At 43.8% G+C, this 21,025-nt stretch overlaps 1 protein-coding gene across 1 annotated transcript in view; it reads right to left on the bottom strand.

Moving 5' to 3' along the window:
- LOC311016543 (ryanodine receptor 3) overlaps positions 1 to 21,025 on the bottom strand; it is a 99,042-nt gene that overhangs the window by 7,697 nt on the left and 70,320 nt on the right. Inside the window, exons 53-92 of the mRNA XM_084014291.1 lie at positions 20,370 to 20,533; positions 20,150 to 20,228; positions 19,570 to 19,659; positions 19,322 to 19,468; positions 18,719 to 18,781; positions 18,482 to 18,557; positions 18,204 to 18,327; positions 17,991 to 18,106; positions 17,834 to 17,901; positions 17,630 to 17,751; positions 17,423 to 17,472; positions 16,077 to 16,137; positions 14,998 to 15,236; positions 14,701 to 14,782; positions 14,484 to 14,614; positions 13,918 to 14,241; positions 13,342 to 13,582; positions 13,160 to 13,247; positions 12,970 to 13,062; positions 12,408 to 12,422; positions 11,392 to 11,562; positions 11,204 to 11,263; positions 10,980 to 11,114; positions 10,256 to 10,368; positions 8,733 to 8,829; positions 7,514 to 7,623; positions 6,566 to 6,617; positions 6,427 to 6,480; positions 6,240 to 6,339; positions 6,079 to 6,158; positions 5,833 to 5,909; positions 5,314 to 5,387; positions 4,261 to 4,278; positions 3,513 to 3,593; positions 3,335 to 3,423; positions 3,124 to 3,252; positions 2,911 to 3,015; positions 1,659 to 1,740; positions 178 to 1,490; positions 23 to 81 (exon numbers count right to left, since the gene is read on the bottom strand). Coding sequence (XP_083870417.1) covers positions 23 to 81; positions 178 to 1,490; positions 1,659 to 1,740; positions 2,911 to 3,015; positions 3,124 to 3,252; positions 3,335 to 3,423; positions 3,513 to 3,593; positions 4,261 to 4,278; positions 5,314 to 5,387; positions 5,833 to 5,909; positions 6,079 to 6,158; positions 6,240 to 6,339; positions 6,427 to 6,480; positions 6,566 to 6,617; positions 7,514 to 7,623; positions 8,733 to 8,829; positions 10,256 to 10,368; positions 10,980 to 11,114; positions 11,204 to 11,263; positions 11,392 to 11,562; positions 12,408 to 12,422; positions 12,970 to 13,062; positions 13,160 to 13,247; positions 13,342 to 13,582; positions 13,918 to 14,241; positions 14,484 to 14,614; positions 14,701 to 14,782; positions 14,998 to 15,236; positions 16,077 to 16,137; positions 17,423 to 17,472; positions 17,630 to 17,751; positions 17,834 to 17,901; positions 17,991 to 18,106; positions 18,204 to 18,327; positions 18,482 to 18,557; positions 18,719 to 18,781; positions 19,322 to 19,468; positions 19,570 to 19,659; positions 20,150 to 20,228; positions 20,370 to 20,533 — 5,372 coding nt within the window. The remainder of the gene's footprint in view (positions 1 to 22; positions 82 to 177; positions 1,491 to 1,658; positions 1,741 to 2,910; positions 3,016 to 3,123; positions 3,253 to 3,334; positions 3,424 to 3,512; positions 3,594 to 4,260; positions 4,279 to 5,313; positions 5,388 to 5,832; positions 5,910 to 6,078; positions 6,159 to 6,239; positions 6,340 to 6,426; positions 6,481 to 6,565; positions 6,618 to 7,513; positions 7,624 to 8,732; positions 8,830 to 10,255; positions 10,369 to 10,979; positions 11,115 to 11,203; positions 11,264 to 11,391; positions 11,563 to 12,407; positions 12,423 to 12,969; positions 13,063 to 13,159; positions 13,248 to 13,341; positions 13,583 to 13,917; positions 14,242 to 14,483; positions 14,615 to 14,700; positions 14,783 to 14,997; positions 15,237 to 16,076; positions 16,138 to 17,422; positions 17,473 to 17,629; positions 17,752 to 17,833; positions 17,902 to 17,990; positions 18,107 to 18,203; positions 18,328 to 18,481; positions 18,558 to 18,718; positions 18,782 to 19,321; positions 19,469 to 19,569; positions 19,660 to 20,149; positions 20,229 to 20,369; positions 20,534 to 21,025) is intronic.

Genomic DNA, 21,025 nt, shown 5'->3' with positions numbered 1-21,025 from the left:
TAGACACATTAAGAATACTCACTCTCCTTTCTCTGAATCTGATTTGTGGTCTCCATTTACAGCCCTCTTCTTTGCAGCCAACTAGAACAAACACATCGCTTTCACCATCGTGATATAATAACAAATGTCTTTCCATTGAAACGTACTAATCGGCTGAGACGTAACATGAGTACTGACCTGTGCCTTCTTCTGCTTGACAGCGCTGGCTATGGACGGAGCGTCCCCCACCACCACCTCAGACACGTCCCCCAAACCGGGCTCAGCCCCGTGCTTCCCCTCCTTCTTGGGCTGGATGTTCAGCAGCTCGGCCATCAGATCCGCCTCTCCTGCTTCTCCCTGAACCATCTGACCCATCTCTGCCAACGCCGCCGATTCGCTCGCCTCCATCTTCTCCATCTCCAACACGTCGCCGTGGATCCCAAACTGGGTGGGGTCGGGCATGTTCCCCAAAATGTCCGTGACCTTCATGTTCTTGGCCCCCTCCACTAGGCCACCCCCGAACATAGTGGTCCACAAGATGTGGAAGAAGCCCCAGACCAGGCTGTAGACAAAGTGGAAGAGGCCTGTGATGATCATCCAGAAGAAAGAGAAGAAGCCCCGCACCAGCTCCCTGACGCTCATCTTCCTGAACTTCCTGTACTGCCGCCTCATGCTCTTGAGGGTGAGCAGCTGGCGGAAGTGGCAGAGGCTTTTTTTCATGGAGATGCAGGCGACTGTAAAAGCCGAGGAAGACTCCATCATCACAATCTCCTCCTCTTCCTCTTCCTGGTTCTCCACCACACTCTGGCTGTCGTCCTCGTCCTCCTCCGGACGCTCCACCGGGTCCGGCTCGGAGATCTGGGAGGCCAACTGCATCTCGAAGATGGTGTCCTCGCAGAAGTTGACAAACAGCTCCATCTTCTCGCTCTCGCCGCCTTCGTTGACGACATCGAAGATGAACTGCCGCTTGGACTCTTTCACCTGAGGCTTCTCCCACTGGGTGCGGCTCGACTCGCTGATCTCAAAGTAGACTCTCTCGATGCGCTTGGCTCCACCCATGATCTCGATACGACCCAAATACGGCTCGAAGTAGCTGAGGACGCTCTCGGCCAGATCGAGGAACGTCGAGAGGCGAGCGTCGTGAGGCATGTGCTCGGAGAGATTGGTCAGCAACACGGCGACATTAAAGCCGATGTCCTTGGCGGGCTCGTGAAACCGCTCCACAAACTGTTCGTAGTTGAACATGTCGTTCTCATCGGCCTCGGTGCAGGAGAGAAGAAACTCAATCTCAGACTGGGAGTACTGTTTCTGGTTCTCCATGGACTTCTGGAAATCTTTCTTGGAGATGACCCCTTTTCTCTCGGGGTCGTATTCCTTGAAGCTGTCGGAGGTCGTGAGGTCCTTCAACTTGAGGAACATGTCGAAAAACTTCAGGATCATTTCCACGTTGCTGGAGGATTCCACCAAGGTGTCCACCATTTGTTTGCCAATAGTACCATTGACAACGTTACCTGTGAAGTAATGGGGAAAGGGACCATTGCAAAGTTGATCAGTGCACACAATAACAGCAACACTCTCCATGCAGATTAAGCCAAGCTGTGTTGGTAAATATCTGTTAATATTCCACGCAAACTAGTGATGCTGGTGCAGCTCATACAGCTCATCATTAAAAAGTAAACCTTCAAGAAGGGACAGCATCATGACGATCATGTCCTTCTGCAGGTCCAGCAGCTCCTTCAATAATTCAATCTGGCTGGAGTCCTGTGAGGAGAAGAAACAAGGGACCATCAGTACTGTGTGTATATCACACATATACACACACAGAGTGTCCCCCTGTAGGAGTACAGCCATCCTGTCCCTGAGAGATCAAGGCTGCGTCAGATTGTGGGGACCCACAATGGCTCTGCTGGAGCCCAGAAGGGCCTTCTAGGTAACAGCCATCCATCAGAACCAGGGTTAATGCTATTTCACTGTCTAAGAGCAGATGGCTAGGTCAGTCTGACTCATTTAGGGTCTCTATGGAGTCTGTATTCAGCATGCCATAAATCTGAGGTGTACTTTGATGCGCTAAATTCGAAGCCCTCCACCTGTGCTCTCTCTGATACGGGCTTCTACTGTCCTTTCTGATGGCCATGAGATAAGGTTAGCACCTGGATTTCATCCCATCCCTGGATTTCATCCCATTCCTGGCTTATTGGGCATAGAGGAAATATATAGATGATGGAGTCATACATCATACAGCTGAGTGATACGACATGTTATTGTACTGCAGTATCCTCGGTTATCCTTGAGGCTGGAGAGACCTCTAGTGGCTGCAGATATTTTAAAGGAGCCTCTGGCTGACAAAGACAGGTACTATTGGTGGATGGAGTATTCAAATCTCTGAAAGCAAACACTACTATTAAAAAGAATTCACGTCATAGAGTGGCCTGTTATTGTATTGTATTATTATCAATTATGTATTAATGTATATGTAAGCACAAATTTGATCTTGGGAAGATCTTGGAGCCAAACCATTAAGACACATAATATACAGTAAAAGCATTTGAATGGCATATGGCTGAAACATTTGGCTACAAGACATCCACAGGATTACATATCTGCTCATACATTAATGCAAACCCTGATCCCAGCAAGCGTCCTCTGTTGCATGTCGCCACGCCTCCCTCCCTCAGTAATTCCTTTTTATATCTATACAATAAAACTGTCAAGTAAAGGCAAAAATACAATCTTTCCCAGGGTTCGAATCTAGTAGTTGATGTATTGGAGCTAGTTCTTACACTGATGGGTACTATTTTATAAATGGATGTGTTTTATATGTAAAACTATACAAGTAGCTGTCAAATACATGAAATGGATGTACTCAGTACTGACAGACGGTACGGTACAGAAACATAGCAACACCACTTTATTGCAGACAAAAGTGCAAACCTGGGACAACTTCATCTGCATGTTGGCAAAAACATGCAGGAAGCCCACCACTGCATCCCACAGCCTGCTGTGAGCCAGACTCTGCTGGTTCCCGATACACGGACCCTGGAGCACACAGCATGGAGAACGTCAGTCACCACTGAGCATCAACCTTTATCTTTTAATGAGTGCTTGTCGTGGTGCAGTGGGATCTGTGCATACGTGATATCGTACCTGTATGTACTCAGTTAAAGAGTTGAAGACCTGCTTGGCCACTGCCAGTGCCTGGGAGAAGTTCCTCTGCCCCGCCTCATCTATAATATCCTTACCGGAGTAGTACCAGTAGAAATCACTGATGGATTCCTAAAGATGAAAGGATCAAAATGATTGAGCACGTTAAACAACACGAATGATTTGTTTCATAGCTCTGTCTGCAATAATATACCTGGAGTCTTAGCAGGTAGTCGACAGTACTAATGATGATGTTAACTGTTGTTGTGTTCCCTGTCTGAGTCCTCAGGAAGTTCTGAAAATCTAAAACATTGGACACAATCAGATGAAACACTGCAGTACACACCACCCGTCTAAAATGACTTTGTTTCTGATGTCAAATGTCCACCTACCATTGTTGTGGCCCTCACAGAGAAGCTGCAGAAACCTAAAGAGGTCTTTGGTGAACTCGTCATTCTGCAGTACCTTCGAACCTGAGGACAGGAAATGAGATTAACGGCCCCTTTCAGTGCTAAGAAGGTCAGAGACCCATCATTTTAATGTCAGTGCAGGTATAAAGGCTTGCATAATGTTCACCTCCTCATAAAGCTACCGTCTAGCTATCAGATGACATCAATTTATATACGCTATATTTAAGGGTTCAGAGGAGGTGAAGTACATCATTTCACAAATTAAAACAAGGTTAATAATAGGGAGGGGGGGGGAGGGGATACTGTGCTTTGTTGTTAAACACCAGCAAAACTTTGTTGTTTCTAACAAACAAAGCTTTGGGAGATTTATTTCTTATTACACGGTTAGTGTCGTCAAAATGAATAAAACAAATAAATGAAAAGGTCCCACACATATGACAAGCACGGACTTCTTACAAATGAAGAAGTGGAGAGTGAACCAGTTCGGGGCACCTGAGCGTGGACTGAACAATCTATCCGGATATCATAGAAGCATGCATGTGTTCCTTCAGTCCACGGTGCAAAGAAGGTGGTTGTATTGCATTCAGGACAAGGGAGGAGGAATGGCAGAGGGGGGTGGAGAAGGTTAGGGGTGGTGGGGGGGTGAGGAGAGGGAGGACGGAGTTGAACGGAGAGCAATCAAGATGTCAGCATTTGCATAGAATGAGTAGAATCTAAACCATGTATTTACCCCGCTCACTCACGTTGACTGCGACCGATGAGATAAACAACGTGATCAGAAGAAAACAAACAAACAAAACAAAAGCAGACATAAGCAAAGGAGAAGACATTGATATTCAATCAGAAGAAGTAGGAACAGGAGAGAGTGATAGGGCTATAGATATATATCGTTTACATACTCACATTGATTGGAGACATTGACATGCGGTTACAATTAAACTTAAAGGACGCTCTGCTCACTGGGCAGGTGTTTAGACTACAGGTTGGACGGACTAACAGTTACCATCACTTATGCCTGAGCTCATGAGGTGAAGATGGGCTGGGATATGCATGAGAAAAAAAAACAGATTTTTTTTATACTGTATGCAACCCATCAGATCAAACAGAGACCTGGATTTTTTTCGTGTGGATGTAATTTGTGAGCGAGTGCATTGGAGGCCCAGACAGGACATACAGTAGCACAGGTTTACCTGCATGACACATGACATGACATACATGACACGCGTGACATGGGGATGGGCTCGCACGACCAGCAAACTAAAGAGCAGAGTCAAGCTAATGCCGCGTCATTCGTCTTGCAGTCGGTTACAAGCCTGACTAAGAGGACAGTAACGCCATGAGCCAGGGTGAGACACGCCATGCCACGGGTACGGTTTCTACATGTGTCCTGTGTATCTCTCATGGCGGTTTGGGTCACATCCATAACAGTGAGTGGCAGAAAAAGGGTCCGTCTGCGCTCAAAATGACATAACCTCTGTTTCATTGTCAGCTTACAAAGATACTCAGATCTGCAGCGGATCAGCATTTAGCAACAACACAGTGTGGCACAGAAAGTGCTGAGCTTTTAGTATTAAGGTTCTGTCTATACTGCACTTTTATCGTGCGATGGTACAAAGCATAACATCATACTTTACTGCATTAAGGTCATAAATATGTTGTGTATCATTACATCACCATGATTTAAAGTCTCCCGGTAGAAGACAAATCAATCACTCATATTGTTGATGAATTAAAACCTAGAAGAGTCACAGAGAAGTTGACCACATTAAGTTTGCTCACTTACTTGATCCTTCTTCCGTAACCATTCCAAGACCTTCAGCTTTATTTTGCCTTTCAAATGCATTTAGGTCTAGGACACTAGAAGAGATCAAACACAAAGCTTGACCTGAGACGCAATTAATTTCTATATTTTGTATTTCTGCAATATGTATTTTAAAGGGGTACTCCAGCAATTTAGTATTGTACATCCATTAAGTTAGTGGCTTCATCAAACAGTTCAAAAATGTCTGATTAAAATCAGTTGACAATATCCTAACTTTTAATTCCATTCCTGTCCCCCTGCAGTTTGTAAATGAGGCCTCTTGTCATACATTATTAATCTCCAAGCTGAAGCTAAGATAAACCCGATGACATCATCAGGGTTATTTTCTCAGACTCAGCCACAGAACACATTAAACGTCTCCTTTAACTAGTAAACTGATCGCTCTGTGTATAATTGGTTGAGTTCCACTTTAAAATGCAGCTGAGAACTAAAAACAGATGTAAATCGGGTGTTTTGTGTGTGATTATGTGGCTTCATTACCTGCAAGACATCATCAGCCCAGACAAACTTTTAAAAAAGCCAACATCCCTTTTTTCCTTCAGGTAGTCCAGCATTTTCTGCATCAAGATAAAAGCACAATAAATAGTGGACAGATGCTAAAGATACCTATAGACCTACTCAATGCCATTCTGTTGCGAGGGCAATAGCAACAGCTGGTACTCATTTACTTCCTGAGCTCCTGCATTGACACACATTTCAAGACGTAAGGACCATTTAGACGTGTACCTGCTGCACCAGTATGTTTCCCCCGTTGAGCACGGAGATGCCGAGTTTGAGGGTGAAAGTCACCACGGCGCCAAGCCGACCTGACGACCACAAATCAAATATCACGCAGTGGCGACACATGGCGGCGGTTACATGAGACAGGTGAACGTATCTCTTCCTACCTTTGCTGGCACTGATCATCTGAAGCACCATCTCTGCAGCGCCTCGGTCGTGAAGTCTGGCTTGCTGGTACAGCATCTTTTGCTTCTCCATTTCCTTTTCCTGCAGGAAGTAACGCAGTAAGCACTCGTTACGAATATGATTCAACAACAATCTGATAATGCAGAACAGTGTTCATATCGACAGCACCTCAAATGTTTTCTCTTTTTCCTCCTCCTCTTCTTCTTCACCTTCATCACAACTCTGAAAGAGAAAGGAGAATTTCAAAGCTGAGACGTTTTGTCGAACGGCGCACATTTCAGTGAAAACAACTCAGAGAATGAAGTACCTTTGCCATCATATCTGCATATGCAATATACAAGGGATCCTCTTCCAAAGAACTGACGAAGAAAAAGAGATACATCTGGTGGTTAAACCTTGTGTGGCACACAATCTCATCTCACTATTAAGCTGCTCATCTGATCGACTTCACAGGTGTATTGATGGGGATCCAAGGGAGTGCTTTAGTAGAATTTGGTTACATTTGGTTACGAGACACATCCATTATTAATAAACTTTGGATAAACAGGCAAGCAGGGCTCTGTGTGGCAACGGAGGCTCTGCAGCAGTACTAATACCTCACGGTAAAAGTCCTAAATTTAGATGTGCCATGAAGTACCACAATGCTCTGCAGTCGAAGTACACAGTGAGTTTTATACCGTTAAGTTGCATATTTTTTAAGTGTTTTGTAAACTATTTTGGGGTACAAAGAGTTGGAATAGTAACACAATTCATTCGTTTTCATATCTAAACATCATAATAAATCTAGAGCTATTTAGGGGTAGATTAAAGTTGCCTGCCTTGCCTAAAGGGAAAGTCATTCATATTTCACCAGTGTTCCTAACCACTGGTGTGTGACACTACTATGTCATGGCAGGTGTATTTCTGAGGACCCAAGCACATTATTGAAAAGTGTGAATTCGTTTATATGAGCGGTTCTCGACAAATCTACAAGCAGCAGGTCATGCATCTGGCCTCTTCTGAACAGGCATATTAACGGGTCTAAAAGCGATGCTCAGCGGTTACATTCATAGCCGTATAGACAGTAAGCAGCAGGACTAAAGAGAAATACTAAAACATGACTTGTGTTACTGTCCCAGTAGAAAATATAAAGCAATGATTTAGCTTAATGTGGCTCTATATTAGCTCAGCACAAGCCAAAACTATTACGTAGAACAGATGGGGCAAAACGCGTCGTGCCAAGTGGCTAAGTGTGTGTCAGGGAGTGTGTATTCACCTGCACTCAGTCAGAGCGTTGTGGCTGAAATGCAGAATGAGCTGGTGAAGAGGGTCTGGCTGCTTTCTGACCTCCTCCTCTTCCTCTTCCTCCACTTTGGGCTGCGTTTTCTGCACGAACCAATGCAAGTCAATACTGGAGCTCAATGTAGTCTCATTATCTACATATATGAGCACTAAATATATTGTATGAACAGCAGTTACAGTAACATTGAAGTGTTACTTAACTATACACCACTTACCTCAAGAGAATTGGGTTGTATAAAAAGAAACTGATAGCATGCAGACAATAAACCACAAGCACACACACACAAACACAGTGGATGATGTTCAGCAGGGTTAAAAGGTGGAGAATGGAGTTAAGCAGTTAACACTTCCTACCATTTTACATCAGAGCAGAGGGCGATCATAGAAAACACATAGAAACTATTTTTCTGTCGGATCGCTGCAAATATGTGTGTTTTGCTGGTCGGATCATTAATTTCTTCATCTGTCAACGCCTTATGTGGTGCCCTGTGGCTTTCATTTCAAATAACGTGGGAATAGATTGTTTTTTTTATTTTTCAATAATTAAATGAAGATAAAAAGATTTGAATGAATATCATTTTAAAAAATGGAGACGCCCATTGGCACAGTAGGGGGTGTCAGGTTCCAGCGTGTCTTAATGATAGCCTCTTATTCCAGATGAGAAAACAGAATTAATTCAACTCCATTTTCATAAACCCTTTAAGTGTTTTGAAGCAATCTCTGCATATTCTGCTGTAGGTTATCTTGGACCTCAAAGTGAGGCACTTTTGTGAAGGTGTAAAGAAAGCAGCCTCATGCAGTTTTTCTTCTGCTTTCTCTACAAATCCAATGCATGACTGTGATGTTTTTATGATCGTTCAAATTTAAGAAAGACACCACAGCTTTCAGAAATTTCATTGGTAAGTCGAAGCATCGAGGCAGGATGCCCTCTTACAGATCTTGAATGGGACACGGTGGTTGGAAAATACATCGGGTGGCTCTGACATCAGCGGGCGATGTCAGGCTCGCCATAAATGAGGGGGTCCGGTTGAAAGCAATCGTAAAGGTTGACACCGGTGGGACGTGGTGGAATTGGGGGCACTTTGAACGATGACACAAGTAAAGGAAAGTGGCGCTGTAGGGGGGCGACGCTCAGCTCCACACAGCACATGAGCACCAACAAGACGGCACTGGGGGAGGACACGAGTACTTACTGCAAGATCCTGCACTAGCTTCTCCTCAAAGGAGTACTCCTCTGTTTCTATCCATATTCTCTGATAGGCCAGGAGGAAGAGGTTAATAGAGCGATGCCTAAGGAAGGGTCAGAGGAGATTAGCCTGGGTTACATAGGAGCAGAGCAGAGGAGGGGACAAGATCCTTCAGGAGAGGTTAATACTGGTTAGTTTAGGGCACTGGCGCATCCAACTGGTCACCTTATGAAACTGTCGTGTTGCTTATACATGCTCTCTGCTAGACTGTTCATCTAGACACAAATTGTTCTCTCATCAGCATGCAGAAAATGCACCCTAGTCTAAATTTGGACTATTCTAGCCGTGTATCTGCACATCAGCAACAGTGAAGAACAGTCTGACATTTAATGGTTGGCTGGAGGTGCATATTTAGCGTACAGACATGAGAGTAGCATCAACGTCCTCATCTAAACTTGGCAGGAAAGCAATTACAAATAGTTCCCAAAATGTCAAACAAGTCCTTGGATTGCTGTACAGCTGTGGACCAGTGGAAAAACCAGTGTGGAGTTTTGAATGGGAGTCATATTTTGAAGGGTAAAACCGTGCCTGGAGGAAAGCGAGGGGTAGTTCAGAAAAGGGGTGCCAGGTCATACAGAAGCAACATTTGATCAGCGCCACATTACCGTCAGCATGGAGAGCAGACTGTCAGAGTCTGTGTTCTCATGCATTATCTCCAGCCAAATATGTCGGTAGGCTTTCAGGAAGTAATTATTATTTTTGTGCCTGAGGGGGATGAGGTAGAGTAGAGTGTGACATTGAGGAGAGAACAAAGGCTGAACAGAGACAGAAGAGAAAAGATCGGAATACGTGAAACTCCGGGAGGGTTGACATTATCCAGAAGCTTAGCCAGCCCTCAGACATACAAATCTATTTACCCAAACACAAACAATCCATTGTGAGCGCATTGTAAATCCTCTCTATTAATTATTAGCTCTGCCGTGTCATATTTCACTGTCAACAACTCTGAATAAATGAGTCATGCTGTCAGGCGGGCGGGCGGCATCGTCTCAGCACATATTGAAGATGGCCGCCCCCAGGTTGGGCCTCATAATTGTTTTCCTCCCTACTGTAGCTCTCTGCCTGGCTTCCTGTGATTGAGTTACCGAGCAGCAGGGCATGAAATTGCTCGTGTCCCTTTTTTTCTACTCCTTGATAACAGCTGCAGGCCAGACATTTGTCCTACAAACGGAGGGAGGGAGCGAGGCTGTGCATTAATGCAGGGTCAGAACCCAAGAAAAGAGAAAAATGGAGGGTTGTGAGTCAGACAGCACAAGAAGAAAGTGCGGCACTATTTGGCCAGCGAACACAGAAGTGATATTACAACAGTTGCTTTACAATTTCCCATTGAATAGTAGTGGCATTAGGGGCTCTGCGCTAATTTCTAAAGGTGGAGTTTTATGTTTGGATTCACTATTATAAGGCTTTATAACATGGTTTTAGGCTTAAAAAAACAGTCCAGAAAGACAGAAAAGGGCTGCATGTCACACCTTGGCAGATTATAAAGTGGCGCCATGCGGAAGCAGGCGACGACCGCTCGCTTCCTCTGTTTGGACAGCAACTTCTGCCATACACATTTCTTGGATCTCAATGGCTGTTCCACCTAACGGGAGTAGAAAAAGTCAGTGTTAAGATTAGATGATTGTGTTTTTCCTCAGTTTTAGGATTTCTTTGGGAACCGACTGTGAAGCTGCCTGAGTGACAGCAACTAAACTAAGCATTCAAGCGGCTCCGTGCAACTTTTCTGCCAAGGATTAATGCAATTTGTGTTTCATCTATGTCAAGCCAAGTAAAAAGCACAGTTCTCCAAACAGTTCTCAAAGAACCATAAAATATAAATTGGTCTTTTGAAGTGCCGTAAGTTGTATGATTGTTGTACATCAGTAAAGCTTTTCAACTTTTAGTTCATCAAGATCTAAGTGTTCCCTTCATTTTGAGCATTACATAAACAGTCTATATGAAATAAATGCCTATAGAGAATAAATGAATTAATGTCTGACTATTTCCAACACTGACTATGTTTACACACATGCACACGTATTGATTCCACTACAGTATTCTAAAAGCAGAATCCATTGCGAGATGAGAAATGAGCTTATTGAATTTCCTCCCAGCCCCACACTGTACCTTCACAATCATTTAATAAAACATGTACCCTGAGTGCTATTTGCAGCTCATAATATATTTCAGGATGCATAAATATTTGAGGCCAACCTGCTCCAGGTTGAAGACAGCAGCAGAGATCCTCTGGATACGGTCCACCACCCTCTCAGGGTCTGGAGGCCCCTCGCTTCTCATCGCTATGTCCTTGTACAGGTTAAGCTGCCACCTCACTGCAGGGTCCTCCGACTGAGAAATAAGGATGGGGAACATAATTCATACAATCTTTGGAAGCGAATAACCACCTTCAGCCATGGAATTGATTTGGACATACTAACCTTTTCTCGAAGGTGCAGATTCTGCCGAATATGATCTTTAACCTCCTCGTCTGTGTCTCTCTATTACACAATAGCAGCAATAAAAAGGCAAATGTAAAGCTTTATTATTGTGAATAAATCACTTTTGTGGCTGTGATCTCATAAGTCCCATGTCAAATGTGTGCATGGTAACATGGAAGTTGTCTCACCAGGAGGTAGCGGGTCTTGGCCAGAGAGATGAGCTCCTGGTCTCCCGGTGTGCACATGTTGAGGCCGATAGGCAGCATCTTCTTCAGAGCGGCCACAATGAGCGAGGTCTGGATGGAGTAGAACTCCCCACGCCTTTTCTTGTGTTTCCTCTCCTGGTCTTGTCCTCCAGACTGAACACAATCACCATATTAACTTCAGACGGCACAAAGTAATGGATAAAAAAAAAAAGAAGTGATGCCGGCTTAATGAGCTGGTCTTTTTGAGGTAATAACATATGATTTAGCATTTTTGCCGGGTTGCACTAAAGCACTTGCTTTCAACATTTAAACTGATACCGTCACAGTATTTTATCACAGCTCATTTCTCAGTGGGAGAACCCCCGCTGTGTTTGAGCAAAAGGCAACTGAGGCATTTATTTTTTAAGGCCTGGCAAAATCCGTGACCGGACTGAATCTGTGCCACGAAAGCATTAAGAGGTTTCACACCTCAGCTGAGAGGCAGAAGTAGAAGACTGATGCTGTTGGAACAGCAAGATGTTAGCAGTGAGGGAACATTGCACTTTTGAGCTAAATTTAAGCAGCTGGCTCTGTGAAAACACTAATTTCCATATTAATATATATAAACACTGACACACACGCACACACAGACACACATCAACTACAACATATATAAATAGCATGAGGTAACTATTGGCCAAACACACCAGAGAACCACAATCCATCAACGGCAAACACACCAGTGGCACGTGATCACATGATTTGCTACAGAAGGGCTGGACTTCATTACTCCGGATGAGACGTGTTCCACCCATAAAGCAATGAGGAAATGAGCAAAGTTACCATGGAACACACGCGGCGATGAATGGCGCTCACAAATAACCAGGTGACACACTATATAACTACACTATAGACTATATAGCACAGCGGCACAAGCTATTGGCTTTTTCTGCTTAGCGACTGGAGCACATAAGCCAATGAGCTGGCAGGTAAACGGCACATGCACTGCATCACTCTACCTTCTCCTTAAAGGACTGTTTGAGAGGGACAGAAAGAGAAAGCAGATGAGAGGGCAATTAATGGAGGCGCACAGTCCTCACATGGACAGGCAGCTGCAATGAAAACAGATCGTTTGCCTTCATACAGGTAAACCAGGCAGACGAGAAAATGAAATGCTTCATCCCCTGAAAGGGCTGAAGGTATGAAAGTTAGTTTCTGTCATCTACTGTAAGAAGCACGCAGGCAGCAATTCATACACACACCCAGTCAAAGTCCAATTTATCAGAGTCATGTTTGTCACGAGTGTATGTGTGTGTTTTAGTTCCTCTAGATTCTCATGGCATTTTGCATGTTAACATCAACACCAAAGTCGCTATGTTAACATGAGAAAATGTTAACATGCATCTTGCTCATTGTACTAATCCTGTTTATTTATAGACATTTTTATGCTTTCTCACACACGTTAAATGGGTAAATGTGCCTCATACACGACTGAATTCTGATCCGCTGCCGGAACAAGGAAATCAAATTGTTCAGTTGTTCAAAGATGTTCAGAGGAAGCAGTGGAAATAACAAACCTACCTTCGACATCTTGGTTTTATTGTCTCCGGTCAAAAAGGAAAGGTTGTTGATTTCATTCTGGACCACAAAGTTCTGCTCTTCTCTTTTGAAATTCTGGTCAGATGTCAAAGAAAGATCCGTTTATATATATGTTATGTATAAATATGCCTGTTTTTCGTGGCTTAAAATATATGGAGATGAGAGAACTTACGTGTGATTTGCACCAGAGGATAAATATCTCAGCGACCATTCTGAAGAGCTCATTGGAGTCGGCGTCTGGTTCTTTCAGCCACCTGGACCTGAAGTAAAAATGTTATGCAAACAGTAACATCTACCTTATCTCCTACAGACCACTTTAAAACAACTTTATCATCCACTCCGCAGTGAGCGTACCTGTTGTTGTCCACATAGCGGATCAGCATGGGGTAGAAGGCGTACAGGTCCCTGCAGAGCACAGCAAACTCATCCAGGATGAGCAGCTCTGCCTCCTGGGTGTCTCCCTTACTGTCTGCCTTCAGCAGCTCTTCCTCAGACACCACCTTCACGGTCTTCTTCTTCAGCTTCTCCAGCGTAGGCAGGAAGTGGCTCTTCAACAAGTCTGCACGGGCTTTGCTGATGATGGGTTGGACATACACTTAATGGTGGAAGAGAGGAGAAAATGTCACTTTATTTCAGTTCAGTTTTATTATAAATGTTTAGGTTTATGAGAAATGTAGCATTTTCATATAAGTAATGTCCACTGTTTAGGCTGTGTTTGTTTTTTTACAAACAATAATATACTACATAGCAATGTAACCATAAAAAGTGTTGCTAAATTTCCTAAACTCAGTGATGTAGCTCTTTTGTAGTGGAAGCAACTTAAATGTTTGCCGATAGAAACTGACATTGGATTGGTTCCTGTGAGGTGCAACTGCAATGCTATCATTTAAAAAAATTAAAATATATAAAAAAAAAGGAACCCATTCCCACCAGCAATCCTCTTCATCCAGGAGGCCTCGTCGATGCCCAGGTTGTTGTTGAGGATCTTGAGGATGTTGCCCAGAATGAGGCTGAGGTTCTCGGAGGTGACGGTGGTGCAGCAGACGCTGCCCCCGCTGGCCGGCTGGTTCTCCGGCCCCCTCTCCCACCAGTAGGACAGATAGTTACACAGCATGGGCAGCACCACCTCGATAACGTGAGGCATCTCTGTGTAGCGCGCTCCAGACTCGGCCATGTCATTGATGTCCTTCATCAGACCGTCCAGCCGCGGCATCCCGGGACACATCTCCTCCACCGAGTCTGGTATGCCTAGGACTACAAACAATCCCCACGTCTTATTACTCAAAATTAATATTACACAAGCACAGTAAGTGTGCTGACACACAGCACAGATAAATGTATGATTAAATGTAGGAAAAGTGCATCGCCCTTTTCCCGTACTGTAGAACAAGCACGTCATCCCAAAAGGATGCTTGTAAAGACAGACATATAACAGCTGTTTAATTGCCAGCTCGGTAATGAAATCTTTCACGTGAGAATAATTACACATGACTCACTGGCTCGTTCTCTGGCACTCTTGGTATTAAAGACGGAGCAGGGGTTGTACGTGTTGAGGAGCGGCTCCAGGAAGGCCACGGGCATGGCCCCCGCCAGGGTGGCCAGACACTGACCGAGGGCCGGCAGCTGTCTGGGGGACACGGACAGGAGAGTTGGCTGAAAGCTGCATTTAATAGTGAGTTTCATTACTGAGACACGATGCTGACGCTGAGATACCTTTCTACATAGATGTTTTTCCCAGTGCCCAGCGCGTAGAGACTGGTCAGGATGCGATAGCAGGACACTTGGACATCATCCACTGCAAGAAATAAAGAAAATGAAAAGTCCCTGTTATTATGCTCACATTTACAGCAGGAACCTCGCCGTACATTTATGTAAGTGAGCAACAGATATGTCCCATGATGACAGGACGTATGCAGCGTGTATCACTGTATTACAATAAACTTAACATTGACACTTGACTCCAGTTTTTTAAGCATCCTCATGTTTGATTCCTCTGCTGTTGAGACTCACAAAGCAGGTCGACTCCAAAGTGATGCTGAGTGATGTGCTCGAACAGCGCCGTTAATATGGGGAGCAGAGCCACGGTGGTGTAGTTGATATTCTGCGACACCCCTTTCATCTGGGAGCGGGAGTGGGTGAACTTCCCCAGCTTCAGGTTCTCAAAGGTCTTCTCCAGGTCCTCTGCGGCGTTCTCGAAGAACGTCCTCAGGCCCACTCTCACCAGCTCCGAGCCCGTCTTCATAACGGTCCTGTTGGAGCGAGAGGGAGCGTGATTAACGGGCGGCAGCAAATGAGAAGCCATGCAAGGGCAGGAGTGTAATAAACCACTGGATACCCCTTAGTATGCAAAGGACAACGCTGTTTACTCAGTCAGACACGCTCACATATGCAATTATTTCACTCTCGCAGTCTGTGACGGTTTTAGTCATGAAGTATGAGACGTGAGAATCAACCTGAACGACCTCACACTGAAACACTTATGATTTATCTTCTGAATTAGGATAATATTTAAATCCAAAGTGAGTTTGCTAATGTCGAAATACCGCACGACTTTGAAAAAGCACAACACGTTCATATGATTAGTCCTTCATTTTCAGCAAATCACAATATCGCCGAATGAATTACCCGTTGCTAAGCCTTGATGTGTCTCACTGAGAAAGGCGGTCTGTGGACATCAGCTCTTAAGCATAAACAAGACAATAATACACTTCCCATTTAGCATCATAATATGTGAGCTGCAGAAACAAACAGCACAATGTATCAGAAGAACACCATAAGCCTTGGGCAACATGTGCTGTATGAAATTTGCTTTGCTTATTAAAATGCCAGAAGATGCTCTTTGTTAATGCCACCGCTTCCCATAAGACACCACAGTAATAGCCTCTTAAAGAAAATGTGACATGACGAGTTTGTTCCTCTTAAGGGGCTGGATTTTACATCACCGTATTACGCTGAAAAAATGTAATTGGTTTCTCAAACAAATGATTGTGTAAACAGTCTTAATTGAGGCTTTTGTTCACTAGATTTTTATTTGAATGTAATGTTGGAGAAGAAAACTCAATGCTGCCAGGTGACTAGTTTGTGCTCACCTGGTGTCCAAGGTGTGTGCCAGGATGTGCAGACAGCTGACGATGGTCATGGAGTCGCTCCCTGCAAGACAACACAAAGACTTCAATATGATGTGAACAGACCAGAGTTTAGATGGGGCCCAGAAAATCCAGCCCGACGCTACCCGGGCCCGAGCACGTTCTGGCCGAACCATTAACTGTAATTATGAGCCCGAGCCCGATTTAAACCTGACATTGTTTTTAATAAGTGGGGCGTTATAACTGACATTTCAACTACAATTCTGAGTTGTTTGAATGACAGAAATCAGTTTAGAATGATCTTAATGAATAGTGCAACAAGGACGAAGCAGGTAAGAAACTGTGTGTTTGTTTATTCAGAAATTCTGAAGTGTTCCGCATTTAATGCAATCGTCAAAGCCAACACACATGTTGTCACTGCCAACGACTAGCTTTCCTCCAAACTTGCTCAATGTTAATTCTCCTGTTTTAATCTTTGTCTACATCTTCAAGCTCCATGTTGCAGTTAAGCTACACATACTGTATATATATGTACAGTATGTATATATGTGGCTGCGGATTCTAGCAAGGCTTGTGGGCCAATAGAATAACGACGTTGGTATCACGTGGTATGTCTGCGTAGGGGTCAAGAGTCTTTGGGGAGTTTGACGTTACATGAATTTTCACACCACCGCATGAAGTAACTCAAATGTAGCTACATGTTGCAAAATTAATTCATGCCACGAAAGATTAATCACGTGACATGACTGAGTCTGTCTGACTCCACTCGACCATGAAAACGCAGGTTGTGCAACAAACTGGCAACCCATTGAGGGCGCCTGCGCTTCGAGTAACAGCTGTGTTGTGACGTGAATGCAATGGAAGGGGGGAGTGCCAGTGCAACATAGTTATCAATGTCATCAATAGCACCTTTAATGGATCAATATATATATCACTACCTCTAACCTGGTAAAGGGCAAGATGGATTAAAGTATTTGAATTCAATGGTTTGGCCTTTTAGTTGCTGTTGTTTAGAGGAAAAGTTCAACATTTTGGCATGAAGACGGGGGCAACAGGTCACCTGGCTGTACCTTAAGCTAAATATTCAGCCGACCAACATCTCTAAAGATCACTAATTCATATGCTATACTACAGTATTTGGCATTTTATATGTTACCCAAATATGTTAAAAAGCTTTTAGGTTTGCAGTTTACTCAAAACTATATTTTTATGCCACTGTTAATGAAGTCCTTCAGACATGAAACAGCCGAAAAACAGTTTACGAGAACCAACTTAAGACATGATAAAATGACAAGCACTCACTTTATAAAACACACACACACACACTGCTGTCAGTATTATCAGCTTACCAAAGAGAGAAATCCTATGTCTGACAAGAGCTGCCAGTTTACAAAACAGGCTGGAGGTGTGATGGATAGACAAGGAAGGAAATCAGACAGTTAGCGTAAACTCCAAGAGAGAAGATTAGTATGAAACATTGGAAGAGTTTAGGATTTAGAGTTATTGTCATGCTGTGTTGCAGAAGGTGAGCAAAACGGAGTGTTTTCTATTTGTACCTGGTGACCATCTCCTTCTCCTTGTTGGAGGCGTAGCCGCTGCTGCTCAGGTTCTTGCTGGGGGAGGAGAGGAAGTAGAGGGAGTGGTTCTTGAAGTACTGGTCGATGAGAGGAAGGAGAACCTGAAGGCAGAACAAGATCACATCAGGTTGATGGACATTTCATTTAAAACAAGCAGCAGCTGTATTTATATCACATCCTTACTTTGGCAAAAAACTTGATTTCTTGTTCATGAGGGGACCTGTCTGTTTTGCCATTGGCAGCCATGGCCTCTGGATAGAGCACATACATACATATTTAATAGTAAGTAAGACTAATTTAAGCCTCTTGTAGTCATGTCCTGAAATATTACCACACATACCCAGGTGAGCGATGAACTCCTGAGCCGAGTCGACATACTTCAGCAGCTTCTTGAGGAACTTGTAAGCAAACCTCTTCTCCATGGAAGAGGAATCCTGCTCTAAGTCCTTCAACCCCCTGCAACACATATTAGCAATAAATCAATGCTTAAACTACCAAATGGAAAAGTTATGAAGTAGTGTAAAGTTTCAACAGACATCCTGAAATGGTTGACCTTGTGATGCTGTAGCCGTTGATCTGCAGGAAGCGGAAAAGGTCCTGGGCTTTCTCCCGATCGCGGGCCTTCTCCTTGGCTGTCAGCGTGTCGTAGGGCACCAGCAGAGAGTGGGTGCCCCCGCCTGAAACCACAGACTTGATCAGACATGGCTCTCTCATCTGTGTGAAGGCAGCCGAACCTATTTAGTCAAGACTGCATATGCTCACAGGCACACGTTTACCACCATTAATCCACCCACACGGGCAAACTAGGTATCTCTGTCATAAGCAAATCACCTCTGCTTCCGAGGTCACTCTTTTTCTTCTTGGCCCAGATGTTATGATAATTTTCAGCCACCAGCTCCACCATCCCCTTGGACCGAAGAGAGAAAAAAAAACAATCAGTACATCTCACAGAGGAGCATGTCCCGCCCACGTTACTCATTCACATTCAAGAAATCTTTCCTTTCGTCCCGTATTCAGACCGAGAGACCGTTTGATGTAAAAAAAAAAAAAAAATAGGAGGTCACTCACCTGCAATTCTCTGGATAGAACCACGTTGCTTGTGTCTATGGGGCTCGGATTGAAGCCATTTGCCTGGAAATGTTCCAAAAACGATGCAGATTTACAGAAAGACGCTGTGATTGTATTAATCAATACTTTGAAAAACAACATTAAGCACTTGTTACAGCATTATTCTACTTTGAGTCATGCAAGAGAAGCAACAAAACCAGCTTTGTGTCCACAGTAACTAATCGGACCTGAATGTTTACAACTGCATAAAGTAACCGCTGACAAGTGCTGCTACTGAAAATGTGAGCGGATAGCAGCTGTATGCTCATAACAGCGTCAAACACAAGTAATAATACAAATTGGTCATCAATCTGAGTCGGTTGCAAAACGTGTTACAATTGAGTGTTAAAACTACTTAGCAATCAGAGATGTTGGAATAGTTTAAATTTATGATAGTTTAACAGTTGAAAATGCAAATAAAAAGTAATGGATAAAGAGTTTAAATAGTTGACAGGTGTTAGTTCGAGAGAAGCAATGGTCAAAAAAAACTTCAATAGTTTGTAAAACTGTTTCAAACATATCGCGAGGACAAACACAGCTGATATCAGTGTCTTCGGACTGTACCTGTGAAGTTTGAGAGATCTTTCGCATTTTCTCATTCTCCCTCTGTAGCGACATGCTCTCTCCTTCTTTGGTCCTGTCGATGCTCCAGCCCATTGCCAGCATGCTCTTCAGGGACTCTCTAATTGGCCATCTGTAAATCTCTTTCTCCTGAAACCAAGAGACAGAGATGGGGGAAGAAGCACTGAGCCCGGTCGCTTCAACCTTTAGGTTCTCTATTCAAAGTAACTCACATCCAACTTTATTCATACCTTCTCCGTCAGGCCTTTGTAAATTCTGAGCTGAGGATGAATCTTGGCCTTCTCATCAACACCGTCTCCATATTTCCATCCCAGCAGCACCTGAGGCACAAGTACAGAGCGATATGCAAGGGTGAAAGCAATCTGCATCGCATTCACAGTCCCCTAAAAGGATGTGATGTATTATTTCAAAGACTGGCTAAGAGATTAACACATTAAGGAGTCGTGGTACATATAGTTCTTGCTGTTCTTGTCATTTTTAGCAGAAACAACTATGCAGGCTAAGAAGCACAGAAGAGAGCAGGGGCCTTCTACGCAGGTACTAACCCAATTACTGCCAGCATGCTCAAAGGATGTCATTAAATAGTAACAATATAAATAAAATAAAATAAAGAAATATCAAGATATTGATCCACATTTTATCACTTTGATATGGCTGCTTTTTCTGCTGATTCTGCATGCAGTATTTCTTCAAGGAGAGACATTTTAATTGTCCCCTCCTTTTCTTACAACACTCATGACTTGTTCCAAGTCTAATACTACAATTTAATACCCATTTCCCCAGGTGAAAAGCTCTTATCTTCGGCCTTACCTTCTCTGCTGACCATTTCTCATGGGAGTGCTCTGCATATTTGTTGGCAAAGTGCTCAAGCTTCTCTGGAAGAGCAATACTGGGGGGAAAAGAAGGAAAAGAAAAGTGTGACAATGAGTACATTAGCATGTACAGTATATGACTGTACATGCATCTCTGGTATGATATACTGAGTCAGGTTGAATATCGATTATTAACATCTGGCTCTAACACTGCTTACTTAGCAGTGCTGATGGGTTTGGGGTCAAAGTTGCCCTGAGCATCGACAGTAACAGGCTTCTCCACAGTGGTACTAATGGAGGCGTCCACGTAGTCCGGTGGCAGAGCTCCAGCTATGGCACTGAGGCAAGGCATGGCCATCTTGAATAGCTCTGCGTCATATTTCTGCAGGATGAGAGAGAGAGAGAAAGCTACAGCGAATGCAAAACGTAGCTCTTCAAATGTATGTGCAGTTGTGATAATTGTCTCCTTATTTAACGATCACAAGTGATGTTAAGGTGGGACGTAAATAAGGCTACAAAGCCACTCGAGTGAAAGTGTAACAGTGCAGTGGGACCAGGGAAAGAGACGTTAATGGAGAATTATTCCAAAAGCTGAAGAACTAGTGCGCTAGAGGCTTTGGATCGATGATGTCTCTGCAGATATTGATGTTTTCTGGCTGGCCGTTTGCATAGCCTCCTTTCATGAGTGGGCATTTAGAGGGATGTGCCGAGTCCAACCATCTGTATCACAAACAGACCTCCACATATCTGTGCCAATGAGGCCCTCGCATACATGCATGTTAAATAAGATTGTGACAAATAAGTGACTTATATTGTTGAATATTTGTGGTGCTAGAATCTCGTACAAAATCAGCAAGAAGTATGGTACACGTTA

This window comes from Eutrigla gurnardus (assembly GCF_963514095.1).
Source record: "Eutrigla gurnardus genome assembly, chromosome: 7".
Classification (NCBI taxonomy): domain Eukaryota; kingdom Metazoa; phylum Chordata; class Actinopteri; order Perciformes; family Triglidae; genus Eutrigla; species Eutrigla gurnardus.
This window is presented reverse-complemented; position numbering and strand designations above follow the sequence as displayed.